Source organism: Haemaphysalis longicornis, unplaced genomic scaffold (assembly GCF_048455015.1).
Source record: "Haemaphysalis longicornis isolate Haplotype H1 unplaced genomic scaffold, Haemaphysalis longicornis Haplotype H1 scaffold_2, whole genome shotgun sequence".
In the NCBI taxonomy this organism is placed as follows: domain Eukaryota; kingdom Metazoa; phylum Arthropoda; class Arachnida; order Ixodida; family Ixodidae; genus Haemaphysalis; species Haemaphysalis longicornis.
Window position 1 is genome coordinate 65,179,282 of NW_027526295.1, and position 16,293 is coordinate 65,195,574.

A 16,293-nucleotide genomic window follows, 5' to 3' on the forward strand; every position below is an offset into this window, starting at 1 on the left:
GCGCGCACTAAAAGAAAACCAACAAAGGGTAGCAGTTCAAACACCCTCTGACGAAGGAATGCAGTGGCCCCTAGCTTAAACGTTGCACTTGACCAGAATTGTGGGCAGCAACACAGGATATTTCCTGTTAGCAAGCATGAAGGAACGGGCATGCGAGCTGGGATGGCATGCGGGCTGCGATGTCTCGACATCAAAAGTGCAACCTATTACTGCGCGACGATGCATTCTTGCAAACGCTCGCGTTCCCAGCTTATGGCACCGATTGTTCGCCACGTCGCCATGAGCATATACGTAGACTGTCGCGTATACCCTTCCTCGCTTAATCGTGCAGGTGTGTGTTCAGATACGGACAGGCAAAATGGTGCCATGACAATTTAGCAGCGAAGCTGTTTAGCAAATTGTTATTTCTTGTGTCCGCAGTTAAAAATGCAAAGAAATTCCCGTGCTCAGACACGTGAGCGCGGGCCTCGGGGCAACCGCCCGGCAGATAAAAAAAAACAAGAAAAGTGCCTAGCGCTGCGTGTGCGTGCCTCGCGGTGACCTCCCCGCCTCGCCAGAGCACGATTGTCAAGCCAAGCATGCCGACTTAAGGATATTGGCAAACATTGGTAAAAGACGTCGAGCGTTCGCTGTAATCGCATCAAGGAGAAAGACACGTCATAGCGTACGACCCTCCAAGGTAATGTCCAAATGATTATCACTTCCAAAAAAATGAAATAACCTCACATTTATAACCAAAAATTATAGAGTGAAGGTCGTCGCGACAGCAAAAGAGAAGCAAATCGTCGGCAATTATGGACTTAAACATTCGTGATTGTCATGATTCTTGCGTACTTAGCTAACTTCACGTCTTACGCGTTAGTGTGAGCTTCCTTTATTTCTATTTGTTTGAGATTAAACTAATTCTGTGTACAACAACAGCGTATCCTCACCATGGAACTCGCATTATTTAAGTTATAAACACTGCAGTTTGGTTAGTAAAAAATATTTAGGATGCGATCGGGCAGGTCGCCTACTTTCCACATTGCATGATGTGTAAACTTTGGGGACCTGTAAAACAAAGCGGGAATGTTTATAAATCTTTCTAATTTTTAGCCTAATATTTGCAAACTTAGCTGCTGGATTCAGAAAAATTGAACTCGTCATACATATATTTTTGGGAAAATATTGCTCAAACTTAGCAGCGCGAGCAATGTCGTTCAAAAGAGAAAGATAGATAGATAGAGAGAGAGAGAGAGAGAGAGAGAGAGAGAGAGAGAGAAAGCATTTCATGGTAAAAGTGGGGTTAGCCGAGCCATATGGCTTCGCATGCTACGTTAGGAACGAACGACAACATGGGGCTCTGTGAATAGAAATAAATAAATAAATGAAAACCGAGGTTATGCGCACGTGTGTTCAAGCAAATTTACAGAGTATGAAAACCACATACCCATAGTTTGGAAGTTAAGTTACTCACACCGCTTGTTCCAAGCCAGTACTACGCAAGAACTCCAACAGAGCTTTAGTAGCCCATACGGCATGACGTGGGTCCGACCAAGGGCCCAAAACTGCCCTTAGTTCAAGGTCATCGTGGTGTGGCATACACAAAGATGTTAAAAGAGTCTGCATTGGCACTGTGAAGTTTGGACAGGTACACATGACAGTCTTGTGTTACATGGCATGTTGGACGCAGTGGTAGAGTCCGGCTGAATTTTGCGAAGCAAACGCTGTGTGTACGCCAGATTTAACCACAGGCGGTGCAATACCGCTTCCTTACGTTTGCTGAGCCCAGGAGACATCTTGAAGCTGCATTTAGGGTCAATGATATGCAGAGGCGTGTACTGACGTTTCTTAAGTCCAAATGCGGCGCTGTGTTCTCCAGGCAATCGAATGTGAGAGGGCTGCCGTATCCTTTCTTGTAAAAGGAACGGGCTGCGGTGGAAGAGACAGGCTGTGTGCGATGAGGCTGCAGGATCCGCTGCAACATTTCCGGGGACTCCGCAGTGAGCAGGAAGCCATTGCAGTTCGACGCTGGGCCGCTGTTGTGTTGCTTGGAGGTGCAGATGATGTATCGGTAGTGATCCTAAGTATACTAGAGCGGACCGGTTATCAGTTAAAAAAGCCCATTTAGTGGGTGACTGCTTTAAGATGTAGTGAAAAGCAGCCCGCAGCCCAGCGAGTTCGGTAGCCATCGTTGACATCTTCTGGCTAAGTGGAACGCGAATAGTGGTTCGCTACGAGGGAATCCATATCCCAATCGCCGAAGAGGTACCCGTCACTGATCCATCCGTGTACACATGTGTATTGGCTCTTTAGTAATAATTAATGAGCTCCAAGGCAAAACAATTCAAAGCTGGGGCCGGCATGGGTGCTTTTCGCTTGAAGCCAGGAACAGTGGTTCTGATTTCCATGGCAGGGAACATCCACGGTGGGTGAAAAGGGGCTGGGGCCTCGAAATGTGAAGGTAGGACCTCCTGCGCCCTAGACGAATAGACCGCTGCTAGTGGATGCCCACGCTGTCTAGTTACAATGCGCAGTTGCGTCCGACATAGCTCCAGTGCCTGCAGAGTAGGAAACGGAAGACGTCTACATTCTGTAATGGTAACCACAGTGGATGTGGTCTTCGGAACCCCAAAGCAGATTCGTAGTATTTTGGCCTGTAGGCCTTCTAGCCGTCTACAGTTCCCTTTGGAGAGTGGGGTCAGTGCTTGGAGGCTGAAGCGGAGGAGGTCTTCACAGAAAGCGTCATATAGCCTTAAAAGACAGCTGACACTGCGTCCACCAGCGCTGTTGGAGAGCATACCAATAATGTGCGCAAATGATGTCAGCTTCTGCTTTAAGCTGCGAACGTGTCTATGTGAGATGACGGCCAAAGGTGACACCAAAGAATTTGTGGAGATCGACAAATGGTAATGGCATACAAGCGGCCATTAAATGGCACTTGGATACATCCCGTTTAGTGAAGGCCATTGCGGCGCACTTGGCGGGTGATATCTTAAGGCTGCGTATCGTGACAAACTTCGCAACCGAGTTAATAGCGCGCTGCAGTCTCGCTCGAATCACACGCCGGTTGTGGCTTGAGAACCAAATGCATATATCGTCTGCGTACATTGAGATTTTCACCGATTGCGGCAGGCATCTCTCAGACCGACCAAGGAGAAGTTAAAAAGAGTTGGGCTTAGGACGCCGCCCAGGGGGACACCGCGGGTAAGATTGTGCGATGACGTGTCACCATCTGCTACGCGCATGTAGCTGCTTCTGCGGGAGAGGTAATCACCGATCCAATCGTACATGCGTCCCGAAATACCTGCAGACCTCATAGTTGTGGAGATAGCTCCATTGAGTACGCAGTCATAAGCCGATTTTATGTCAATGGAGATTACGATGGTTCACTGCCGTCGAGCCTTTGCCTGCTTAACATGTGTTGCAATGGTAATCACGTTATCGATGCTGCTCCGAACGTTGCGGAAGCCTGACATCTGGAACGTATATATAGCTATCTCAGTGAGATCCTAGTCTAAGCGCTGCAGTACCAGCTTCTCCATCAATTTACCAATGCAGCCTAGGAGCGCAATTGGCCGATACGAGTCAATGTGCGTGAGCACCTTGCCCGGCTTTAAGACTGGAACAATGCGGGCGCGCATCCACTATGGTTAAAGGTGGTCGGTTTCCCAAGAATGGTTAAACACTGAGAAAATCCACCCCTTCGCATTAGCACCAAGATGACTCGGAACAACGTAGCTAATGCCGTCAGGACGTGGGGAAGAAGCTTTCTGAACTGAGGCCAGAGCAGCCTCGAGTTCCGCCACACAAAAGGGTGTGTTCAGGTAAGATGTGTTCGCCGATGGGGGGCTCATTGTTCCTACGGTGCCTGTAGGAAGTGACCCTTGGGTGGTGGTGATTTTGGCACAGAAGGCTTCAGCTACATCCAGGTCAGTTGTCTTCATTCTCAAGGAAATTGAGGTGAAGGGATGTAACTGAGCCCGTGGTGCAAGAAGACGACGACCTAGAATCCCTATCCCCGTGAGGGGCTAACTGGGATCCAATGTGGAGGAAAACGGCATCCATTCAGGCTTGGCGAGCTTTTCCAAATGTCTCGGAATTAGCTTTTGCGTGCGTCTGACCACTCGTACGTCTTCGATCGCCAAGGTTTGCCGCGCACGTCTTTCCGCCCTTCTATGGATCGCCGGAAGATTGTCATATTCAGCGTGAGCCACAGCATCCTCCTTCAGAAGAAAAAAGTTTAACTTCTTTACGCATCGGCCTAAAGGCTAAGCTGCCTAGTTTTTTTAAGCTTGTTCACCAGGGGTTGCTCAAAACTTCGAACCCTGCTCATTGCGCCAGAAAGCAAGCTTTTCAAAATACTGTTTCGTAAAGTGCGCCGAAAATGAGAATTTGTAAAAAAAGGCCACCTTTCGGCGGCATTTAAAAAAACGTTTATCAATTTTCGCGATAATTACACGAAATGGCACTCAATAAAAGAGCACTCTAGAAAGCTAAGAATTTATTGGAATATTTATCTTGGAACTTGAAGAAATAAGGTTAAATTCAACACATTTTTTGTCCGATCAACATTTGAATGGCAGCACGCAGTGAACAAAGGCAATACATATGGCTGCTTTTACAGATTTTAGAAAAATAAACCAACTGATATAAAGAAAACTGATCACAGTTGTCACATTTACCTATGATTCAACTTGGTTGTTGCGGAAGTTAGTTGTTCTGCACACACCCACAGGGGGATTGAAGAAATACGAACAACTGCCTCCGATGCATGCTGCACCGTCTGGCTCAGTTCCTTAACAGCGTTTCAGAGTACAGCCTGCTCTTACGATTGGAAACGCTTAATCAAAAATGAACACCGGTCATTTATTGTGATGGAGCTTTTAACGCTCTGCCACCATTGAGCGGTATGGGAGTACGTGCCTCTTATCTACTATATACAGTAGCCGATCGATTTTTCCGACCTGGAGGGAAACGAAAAACAGTCCGAATAAAAGCTAGCAACCCGAAAAATCCGTGAGTCATTACTACTTTGGGACAACTGGCGGTTACTCGGGAACGTCCGAAATATCCAGCAAATCCGAATTTGCAGAGTTCGAAAAATGCTGTGTTGGGTAGCCAAGCGCGAAGATGGCTGATTGCAGATAGCATGACGCCCTTCAACGATCAATCCGCTCTGGGCGGCGTAGCGTGAAAAGGCGCCTCAAAGGAAATGACCGGCGTCCCTTGTTGAACAAGGACTTGCAATTCAAACAGGCCCCACTCTCAAACGCTCTCGTGGAATTGCGCATGCGCGAAGTTTACTGACTTTGCAGCCAGATGGTGCGGCATGCATCAGAGGCTGTGCGCTCCGTTGGTCGTATTTATTCTAATCCTCCCTGTATATCTCTCTGAGGTACACGCAAAAACGGGTATATATAGACGTACGCGCTTCCCCACACACGTACTCATTTAATATGCCTAAGCATGCATTCGATATAGATACGTCCGCCGTGGTTTCAACACACAGATATGTAGGCATGAGCGCTTATACGTATCTCCGTCCGTGCGTGCAAATTGACTAACGTGCGGATCTGTTTTTCGAAACGGCCAACCTCCAAATCGGTACGTCCTTCTGTCCGCGCACGCGCATGTATAACACACCTTCACCATGCGATTTTGTCGAGGCCCTGATGCTAATTACAACTTTCGCGCTTTTCTTTCATCACTCGAAATGTTATGATGAGTATTATGCCTCTATACGTCTGCAGACTAAGGCACAAATGACGACGAATAAAGAAAGCGTCCCTCTCCCTCAACACCTGATTAACGTTATAAGAGTCATTTCTGCGTATGCAACAGAATGTTCAGAACGTGGACTGAGAACATTGGCTCTGTTCGGGACCGAGAAACACTCCGCGTCAGAATCGCCTCGAGACGCGGGTGCTTTCGCAACCCCAAAACGCGTCCCGAACGGTGCGCCAGTGCGGACATGGGCTGAGAGACGCATCAGCCCAAAAGGGTGTCCGACCTTGGGACCGTAAAATACCCCACGTCAGAATCGTCTCGAGAGGTGGGTGCTTTCGCTCCCTGGCGACGCGTCGCGAATACATAGCTTGCACATGACGTCACGCCCGCCCGGTCGTTGGCCCGGCGGCCATGTTTGTGAATCGGTTGTCGTTCGGTGCGTGTGTCTTGCAAGTGTTGCGTCCGAATTCGTGGTGGCATTCTAACGCTACTCACTGACTTCTGCATGCGATGGCACGACATGAACCTATGAACGCTGGGTATTACTCGGGGCTCATCGGGAGTGTGCGTCTCCGTTACGAGGAAAAAGTTCAGCTGTGTGATGGCAATGACCCGTACGAGCTGCGGCCCGGAGTGGACACATGTGCCGATCTGAGTGGCTTCCCCGAGGTCACACACGGTGACATAGTGACGTATCTTGTGTTTGCTGCGAGCTTCGTTACGCTCGAACAGATGAAAGCGTACAAAGCGTTGGAATCGCACAACTATTTCACCAGCGGCTGGGTAAAGCACCTTTCGGCGAAGCAACTGCAGGACGACAAAGTCATCGTGCTTGGCGAGGTGAGCACTATGAATCCATTTCGTGATTGTAAGCTTTGTTAATCTCTCTACGATTTCGCGAAAAAAACGTCCGTACGCCGTCTTGAGCTAACAGCCTTGTGTGCGGCGCAGCTCAAACGCACCATTCGGTTGGCTGTACGCGAGCGAGTGCGTCAGCTGCCCGCTCAGCGCGAGGAAAAAAAAGGAAACGTAACCGACGGGCTTTATGGGTCCTCGTTTTTAATTCGCACACTATGGGTGGCATTACTTGTGAGCTGTTTAAAACAAGTTCTGTACACCCCAACCCTTGCAAAAAAGGCCTGCGTATGCTTTTCGTGTCCACGATGATATGCCCATGCTAAGTGTAACAACATGTCAGTAACACCGGTATTTTTGTTGCCTTCGCAGGTGAACCACTCGCAGAGACTGGGGCAACGACCCCTGCAAGTGTGGATTCTGTGCCAGAAGAATGGTACTGTTGTGGCTGCACATTGCACTTGTATGGCCGGAGCCGGAGAAGCCTGCTCCCATGTTGGAGCCTGCTTGTTCGCAGTCGAGACAGGCGTCAAGATCATGAAGTCAACGAGTTGCACGCAGAGGGACAATTTGTGGCTGCCCGCTTATGTTGAGAAGGTTCAGTTTAAGCGACTTAGGGACATTGACTTCACGTCATCCAGAAGCAAAAAGCACAAGCTTGACAGCATCGCCACTTCAACAGAAGCAGGACCAGTGAAGGAGCGAGCTCCTGTCCCACCCCCTTCTGCACACGAGCTTTCACAGCTTTACAGCTCAATTCAGGCAGCTGGTGTGGTGCCATCAATTTTTTCACTGTTACCTGGCTATGACGGACACTTCGAAAATCCTGTACCAACGCATGATGCTCATTTGAGGACACTCTACGCGGAGGAAATGTTGGCATATGACTTGGATGTTTTAGTTGAGAAGGCCAATGATGTCATGCCATCACTAACTGTTAGTGAAGGTAGCGCAAAGGCTATTGAAGCCATGACAAGACAGCAGAGCAGCTCGCCGAGCTGGTTTACGTACCGTGCTGGTAGGGTCACTGCTTCTGTAATGAAAAAGGTGTGCCACACAAGCATTGATAACCCTAGTGTATCACTGCTGAAGTTAGTGTGCTATCCTGAGAAACAAGCATTGAAGACTCCTCCCATCACATGGGGATTGGAAAATGAGCGCCATGCCTTTAGAGCATATGAAGCCAGCGAAGCTGGAAAGCACGACGCATTCAAGTGCACAAAGTCCGGACTGCACATCAGTACGCAGCACCCTTTTGTTGGAGCAACACCAGATGGTCTTGTTTGTTGCACTTGCTGCGGAAAGGGTGTGCTCGAACTGAAGTGCCCATTCTCGATAAGGGAAGTGAAGGATATAACCGAGATGGTTGGCGCGGGTTCCTGTCTAGAAACCGTCAATGGCGCAGTACACTTACGCCGGCAACATGATTATTTCTACCAGGTGCAGACGCAAATGGCTGTATGCAATGTGCAATGGTGTGACTTTGTTGTGTGGACACCTAATGTGTTGCATGTCGAGAGAGTATGGAAGGACGAGCACTTTTGTGAGGACATTCTGGCTGCTGCGAGAGATTTTTTCATCCATGCAATCCTTCCCGAGCTGTTCAGCAGATATTTCACTAGACAAAGTGCTGGGCCAGTGGTAAACTCTTCCAAGGATGTTTTTTGCTTTTGTCAAGGACCAGAAACTGGAAAGATGGTTGCTTGCGACAACCAATACTGCCGCTACAAATGGTTTCACTTTTCTTGCGTTTCACTGAAGCGGGCACCAAAAACTGCACAGTGGTATTGTCCCGAGTGCAAAGGACATAAAGACCAAACAGCCCGTGACGACACCTCTGCGTAAAGTTGTACACGTGAAGAGCGTCTTGAAGCTGCTACAGCATTGGCCCGTGTTTGAAATTGGTCCAGTGTCACGTCGAGAAATGACGATCAACGGCAACAGCAGATTGTGAAATTGCTTTATTGAGACATGATGGAAAAGAATTCACAATGACTCTTCTACTCTGACTGATGCCTGCTCTTCAGACACACCTTTGAGTGCAGCAACGGTTGGAGGACACAAGTGCGACAGTACACTACAAACAGTTTTGTCAACTGGTGTGACCACATCATCTTCCCTGAATGCAACATAATCAACCAGAATGAGAGAATTCAGAAGAATGAGTTTATGTCTAATGAGTTCAATTACTTTTTCTACATGAATTCTTACACTTGCAAGCTTTCTTGTGCCTTGCACCTCATCTGCTGAAAGTTGTTTTTTCCCTTTTCTGAAATGTTGAAGCGAAGCAAGAGGTCAGCATTTTCAGGTTTAACTTGAGCTTCATCATAAATAAATTCTTGGGATCTAGTGAGCTTATTATTTGCATTGTGTGAAACAGTGCTTGCTAGTGCCTTGAACACAGCAAATAAAACAGCAGTTTGTCAACCCAGTGTACAGCCGTACGTTTTCCTCTGAACTTTTAATCGGCTTTAGACACCTCAAGCTGCTCTTTTACTTTTTGTAATGCATACAGTCATTCGTTTTCCACTACACAGCAGTGCTCCAATGTCTCTACAACTTGCATGCTCATGTCGGTCTGAACAGCAGTTTCTGTACATTGTCTGCCATAACTGCGTCCACATGCTACGACAAACTGAAAGCAAGTATCGCACATTGTGTCCAACCACGGTAACAGGCCAGTGGTACCTGCAGCTGCAGATGGAACTTTGTGTCAGTCCTCATTTTCCTCACTCCGGTTCTTTAGTGCTGCAACTATTGGGGGACACAAATTGCCAAGTGCACAACACACTGTCACAATCTTGTCAAGCGCAGTCAGTTCATCCCCCTCGCGACAAGCAACATAGTTAATAGGCACAGTAGACTTCAAGAACACGAACTTATTTCTGATCAGGCCAATAACACGCTCCACATGGATCCTAACATTCGCAAGCTTCCTTGTTCTTTCCACGTCTTCAGGGGACAGCTGCTTTTTCCCTTTTGTGTACGCTGGGAGATGGAGGCGTGCACAATAAAAGCCAACACTGTCCTCTATGTTGAACCCCCTATCTGCGAGGACAACATCACCAGGAACCAAGTTGTCCAATAAGCCACAATGCTCTGTGATGTGCTTATCGCTGACACGGCCCCCCCAGCCTTCTGAAATGTATGTTACTACACCCTGTGGTGCAATTGCAATAAGAAACTTTGCAGTGTTGCTCCCTTTATACGTTGACCATGTTTCACTTCTAGAAAGCAGAGACGACGGCCTTTCAATCTTTATTTCGAAGCAGTCGATAATTACGGCGACTTTAGTCCCAAACGAATCAAAGAAAGCTTGTGGCATGGTACGCTGCAGTTCCTCACGCCCTGGCCAGGTTATCTGGGATTTAAGCCGACAATATGCAACGTGCAGCCACTTGTCAAAAATCCTTGATACCGTTGCTTCAGAAATATTGAAGCGGAACGCAAGGTCGGCATTGAAAAGGTTCACTTTGATTTTCATCATAAAGAGGATGAATTCCTGGAATTTCGACAGCCTGTTGTTGATGCTGTGGGGTACAGCACTCTCCAGAAATTTAAAGACGGCTAAGAGAACAGCAAAGTTGGCCATCCCTGTGTAAAACGTGACCTTTCTTTCACAACTCCTGAGTGAATTTTCTGAGAATTCGAGCTCTTCCTTCTCGATACGGGCGGCATAGAGGCGCTAATTCAGTGAGGTGCACTGTTGCTCCAGCAGTTGAATGTCCTCCATGGTCATCTCTGTCTGCACTGCAACACCTGTACGAAAAAAAAAAAAAAAGCCGGATATTTAAAAGTGGCGCCATCATTTCGGTTATCCACAGATACGTTGAACTTGCACAACACGTTTGCAAGGCATTCATTCGTCATTATGTCGGGAACGGTCCCGAACTTCACTTGCCGAAGCAGTTTTAACTTGCCTGTATCACTCTCGTCGGCGTAGGTTTCTCCAGTCTGGTGCGGCGAGATGGGCTGATCGGAACACGGCTGGATCCCTGTCGCTACGGCGTCGGCCTCGGCACGCCGTTTCTGGGCTTCGGCTTCCCGCTTTTCGGCGTCCGCTTGGCGCTTTTCGGCGCGTCGTTTTTCGAGACGTCGGTGTCGTGAGGGGTCCGTGTTCTTGGCGCTGTAGCCGAGCAGAAGCGACGGGGCCCAGTCAGGGTTCGTCTCGTCGAACAGTTTAGCTGGCTTTCCTAAAGAACGCAAAATGAGCAACGTTACAAAGTTAGCCTTTCATTATATCGCCGGTATCACGCTGTTAAAGTCGAAAACAATTGTTTACCTGTAATGAAGTGTGCGCCGCAGACTCGCAGGTTGCGGTTCTCGGTGTCGAAGTTGGTGCGGTTAATGCGCGCTAGCCATAAGCCACGCCGCTTCGTGCTCAACGCTTTCGTGCGCTCGCACTGATTCTCCACGACCTTCGGTACTGAATAGAAGTGGCCGTTTGTTGGTTTTTTTCTCCCGCGGGTGTCACTGCGGTTGGAACAACCAAATATAGCGCACATGACCATGATGCCAACACCACTTGCGAGGCTAGCAACGAGTGCGTGAGAGCGACCGGTTCACGGTAATGGCGGACGCATATCCCAGAGTTTCTTTCCCTGACGTCAGTGCAAGCTATGTATATTGCGCCAGTGCGGACGCGGGCAGAGCCACTGCAGAGTAGAGTTATACGGCTGTTATCCGGCGGTGGTACTGGTAAACAATTTTTTTTTGCCTCGCTGAGGCCAGCGGGTTTTCAATAAATTCAGTTAAGAGTCAGCACCTGTCTTGGGGTTATTCTTCTACCTGTCTCGTATTTTGCGCGGTGATTAGTTACAAAAGATGGAGAATTTAAGGTGCCTCTCGAGATTGCATTCAAGCAGTCAGAGCTTCGCGTGGCTCAAAAACGGGGTTCGTTTTGTCGCGAGGTTATTGGCAGTCTTTGTAAGAGACGGACTAAAGGCGGCTATCGCCGGAGAGCCGCGCCCGTAAGCCGTTTGTAATGTGGTGGACGCTGGCCTTTTTTACGACAGCCTGTGTTGCTGTGACCGGTATTATGTCTGCGGGTCCGTAAGCCGCTTGTGTTGCGGTTGGAACCGGCTATTGTGCCGCTAATTTTGCGCGAGTGAGTTGAAGGAGCCCTCCCTGCTTGACGCTAACGCAGCTTTGCCAAGTAAAGCACCCAGGCAAAGAAAACTCGAATGGTATTTGAAAGGCAGCACCTGTATTGAGTCAGACGAGCTGCTTCCCACAAGTGACAGGAGTTGGCTCAAATCCGCTCCACTCTTCACTCGTATCGAATGTAAGAGATGCGGAACCCTCCGCACGTAGATGGCATGGTAGTCACGCCAGTTGCCAGTCACCACCACCATGGACAGCGAGGGCGGACCAGCTGAACCACCCGGCGGGGCCGGCTAGTGAAGGTAGCACCGAGCGCAGCATGTTGAGCTGCCGCCAGTTGCAGCACCCTCCCCACGGGGACCACATGTCTGCGGGGTAACCAACTCAGCCGTTAGAGAGGACCAGCCGCCGAGGCAGCCACGGAACCCAGAAGGCGGAGGGACCCGCTATTTGGGCAGGACGCCTCGAGCTGGGAGCGGAGGTCGCGTCAGCAAGCGATCTCCGCATTCTTCGGCTGTGGCGGCCGGCTTCGCCTGAACCTGCCAACCTGCTGTGCTTCCCATCCGTGACACTCGAGCCAGTGCACCGCTTTTGTAGGTGCATCAGGCGAGCTTTGAGGATACGGCATCATAGGGCGAACATTTGGGGTGAACTGGGATGGGGTTGACGTTTTCTGGCGTGTTTCGTAACTTGAGGTTTGGGGCCGCCCCTTGGGCAGCGCAGAGCCGTTTGAATTCAAGTGGCGTCCAGTATTCAGGGAGGAGGAGCGTGGGAATTGTGGTGGGAGCTAGGAGCTGGAGGTGTATCAGCGCCGGGCCATCCTCCTTTGCCTGGGCCCTGCGAGCACACCTCTGGTTGCGGCAATGTACACGGAGGCAGGCTCCTGGCCTATCCAGATGCGGGCCCTGGAGGTGGGGCTCCACCACATCCATCGGCTGCAGGGCACACCGGACGGCGCCGCACTACTCCAGCGCTACCGCAGCCGGCCCAACTCTCGGATGGCCATGCTGTTCAGTACCTACGAGAGCCACATCGCGTTGCCGCTGCGGCGCCGCCTGGAGTTCCCAGCCCCAAGCACGGGGCAGGCTCCACGCATCGCCACCACATTGCCGGGGGTCCGTAGCAAGCCGTCCACTCCACCCCAGGCCATCCACCAAGACGTGGCCGCTTTGCTGCAGGATGGCGCATCTGGACTTGTGCAGGTGTACACGGATGGCTCCGTGCAGCAGTCGACGGGCAGAGCCGGAGCCTCCTGCACGTCCCTGTAACTCGGAACCAGCCAGATTTGCAGCCTGCCCTTTCCGGTCTCATCCATCCTCGCAGAGCTGTCTTTACTCCACTAGGCTGCGGATCTTCTTCTAGAGCAGAGCACTCAGGTCCGGGGGTCCATCATCCTGACTGACTCCCGCTCTGCCCTTTTCCGGCTGCACATCGCCAACGAGCCAAACAGCCCCAGCGGCTACGTAAAGCGGTCGCTGCTGGCCAAGCTCAATGTAGTGGAGTCCCAGGGATGTCCACTGTGACTTCACTGGCTGCCATCGCACGTGGGAATCACGGGCAACGAGGTTGCGGACGCCTTGGCCGAGGGTGCTGCTCGCCAGGCAGGAGTCTCAGCTTCCAAGGATGTGGTGTCATTCGACGCCGCAAGTACTATCCTGGCCCGAGTGGCCGGTGGAGGCCATGCATCCAGATGCCCGAGCGGTCAGTGGCCACGCCCCACGGATCCTGCCCTGACGCATCAGCAGAGACGCGAGGTCCCACCTGCTTCACCTGTGGCTTAATTGCTGCAATGCAGGAGCCCGCCTGCAGCAACATGGCCGCCGGGGTCCCCCACCTGCGCCGACTCCCCAGAATCCGAGATGCTCGAGCACTTACTGTGCTCATGCCGCAGCGTGACACCACCAGGTATGAACTCCGGGTTGCACTCAAGGGACTCGCACCAAGCCACAAGCTGGAAAACTTCGTGTTCCCCACACGAGCGAACGCAGTCCGACGGGAGGTCTTCTAGCACTTACTCAAGTTCCTGATCGTGACAAGACTAGTGCAGCGTTTGTAGCCGTCGACCCATGGACTTGACGAACGCGACAAAGACTGTCCCCCACTCTCCTCCCCCTCTCCTTCTCTCTCTTCCTATCCTTTGACACCCCCACTCCCCTTCTTTGGACTGGGTTGTATGAGTGTGAACTTCCCGTTGAGCTAAAAATATCCCCAGTTCTTTTCTCTTCCCTTTCGAGATAAACCACCACCACAACCACTGCGATCCCGAGTCGGTACGCGGTTAGCAGACGAGGCGCGTGAGGCGCTCCGAAATGGCACCAGCCTTGGCGGCAGGAGTGGCAATAAGGTGGCAACTACGACGGGGTTCGCTTGCGTCCCGTGAGATGGCCCCATCGCATCGGCGCGAGTAGAGCCCCTAAATCAGGTTTCAGGCTATCGGTACTCTTTTCTGTCATTGTTGTATGCCGCCGACAGCGGCCATTGGTCGAACCGCGTCACGTTACATATTTGTTTACCCTGGAAGTCCCATGGGCGCTGACATTTTGACTCCCCTGTTTTGCCGCGCGCGCGCTCTTCGATAAGTTGGGATTTTCGGAGCGCAGTGCGGCTGTATGACACGTCGAAAGTGAGTTATTTAAGCCCCCAGACCGAGTATCAATGCCTTGCTTCTCTGTACTGGGCTGTTTCAACCGGCGGGAAGGTGCAAAACACCTTCATCGCTTCCCGCTGGGAAAGAACGACAGTGGCCTAGCGTAACCTATAGCCACTTAAGTCTCGCTTAATTAGTGGTCCTAGCGTAACCTAGAGCCACTAAATAAGCTACGCTTGCGTAACCGAGCATAACCCCATCGCACCGCCACGCTGCCTCTAAATCTTCTAAAAGTAAACACAGCTGTCATGTTTGCCAAGCGGCTCCAGGACCAATTCCGCCAGTCAGTGTCAGCCGCAATAGGGCGAATAAAGCTGGCCACCCTGGCGTCCGCCGTGCGTCAGTGCGTCAGTGTCGTAAGCGTAGCTTATTTAAGGTCTCTTCTGTCGCGTGAGCGTGCGCGAGCCCGAGCGGCCCCGGCCCGCAGTAAGAGCCGATGCGCACGGCAGCTGCTCAGCTTACAAACGAAGTCCCACACTTTATTTGTGGCAGAATATATACCAACTAAGTGGCGCCACACGCTAGCGGCAGCCTAACTAAATGGCTGAAGGGTGGCGACCTCTACATCTCCCCTCTTGAGAATCAGACGGAAGAGGGAGGACACCAGACACTGCACGTTACAAGTTCAGGCGGTCCTTAGGCACAACACGGCGGCCACTACGTGTCCGCGTCACATCCCTGCGGTCACTGTCTGCAGGGGGCAGTCCAAGGGAACCGGGTGGTTGCACTGCGGGTTCCAGAAGGGGAAGTGGGCGCTGCGGCTCTTGCTCCTCAGACGGCGGTGGTTCCACCCTTGGCGCAGGAGGTGCAAAAGGCACTAGGTGACGCCGGTTGCGTCGTAGGACGCCACCCTGCTCCGTTTCCACGACATAGCTTCGTGGTCGTCGTGCTCGGCTCAGCACAGTAGCCTTGACCTGGTCGGGTCGCACCCAGACACACTGGCCTGTACGGAGCGATGGCACATCTCGAGCTCCGTGATGCCTGTTAAAGTCAGCGCTCTGTTTCTGCTTGCAGGCTGCGTCTTTGCTCCTTACGTCTTTCCTCGACGGCCAGTGAGGACATAACTGGGAGTCCTGTTTCGGATTTTTGGTTCGGAGTTGTCGTCCCATGAAGAGTGGGGGCCGGGCTGAAGCCATCGACTCCTGGGGTGTCCCGGTAGCTGAGCTGGGCCAGATGAGGATCTGCTGCTTTGCGGAACAACTCCTTGATGGTCCTGACCATTCTCTCCGCCTCTCCGTTCGATTGTACACAGTGCGGGCTGCTGGTGACGTGGTCAAAGCCGTAAGATGCCGCAAACGCTGCAAACTCGTGCGAAGAGAATGGTGGACCGTTGTCCGGTCTGACCTCTTGCGGAATCCCATGGCGGGCAAAGATGCTTTTGAGGACGTCAATGACTGCCTGGGCCGTTGTGCTCCTCAAGGTTACGATTTCAGGGTACCTGGAGTTGTAGTCCACCACCAAGATGAATGTCTGGCTGCGGAGGTGGAACAGGTCCATGCCGACAAGTTCCCAGGGTCGTCCAGGTAGGACTGTGGAGATCACGGGTTCTGCAAGGTTCACCCAAGTGGAAGCACACTGTTCGCAGTTGGTACCAGAGAGGTTATGTCTGCCGAAATGCCAGGCCACCAAATGGACTCTCGAGCAAGAGTTTTCGTCCTATTAATGCCTTGGTGTCCCTCGTGTAACAGCGTCAAGACAGCTGGCCGAAGGGAATGTGGGATGACTATCCTGGCGCCTTGCAGTAGAACACCGTCACAGACAGAGAGCTCATCTGCTGCTGAGGCATACTGGGAGAGGTGCAGTGGCAGCTTGGACTTCTGTGGCCAACCATTCTGGTAGAGGGAGGTGAGGGCTCTGCACTCGCCATCTGACTCTTTTGCCTGTCGCACGTCCTGTGAGCTTAGTGGTAAGGCTTCTGACATGCCGCTGACCACTTCAGCTGCAAACAATTCCAGGGGTAATAGGGGGAGGGACACCTT

At 51.3% G+C, this 16,293-nt stretch overlaps 2 protein-coding genes and 1 pseudogene across 2 annotated transcripts; 1 reads left to right on the forward strand and 2 right to left on the reverse strand.

The window, feature by feature from the left end:
- Positions 1-6,237: 6,237 nt before the first annotated feature.
- Positions 6,238-8,603, forward strand: LOC144168016 (uncharacterized). The gene is made up of 3 exons (XM_077697111.1): positions 6,238-6,549; positions 6,937-7,257; positions 8,592-8,603. Exons 1-3 carry the CDS (start codon positions 6,238-6,240, stop codon positions 8,601-8,603), a joined length of 645 nt encoding a protein of 214 aa, XP_077553237.1.
- Positions 8,604-9,048: 445 nt separating this feature from the next.
- On the reverse strand, positions 9,049-10,434 carry LOC144168017 (uncharacterized). Its single transcript, XM_077697113.1, has 2 exons — positions 10,393-10,434; positions 9,049-10,249 (listed from the first exon to the last, which is right to left on the reverse strand). The coding sequence occupies exons 1-2, from the start codon at positions 10,432-10,434 to the stop codon at positions 9,278-9,280; spliced, it is 1,014 nt and encodes a 337-aa protein (XP_077553239.1). The 3' UTR covers positions 9,049-9,277.
- A 4,497-nt stretch (positions 10,435-14,931) lies between these two features.
- Positions 14,932-16,236, reverse strand: LOC144168018 (uncharacterized; annotated as a pseudogene).
- Positions 16,237-16,293: the final 57 nt, after the last annotated feature.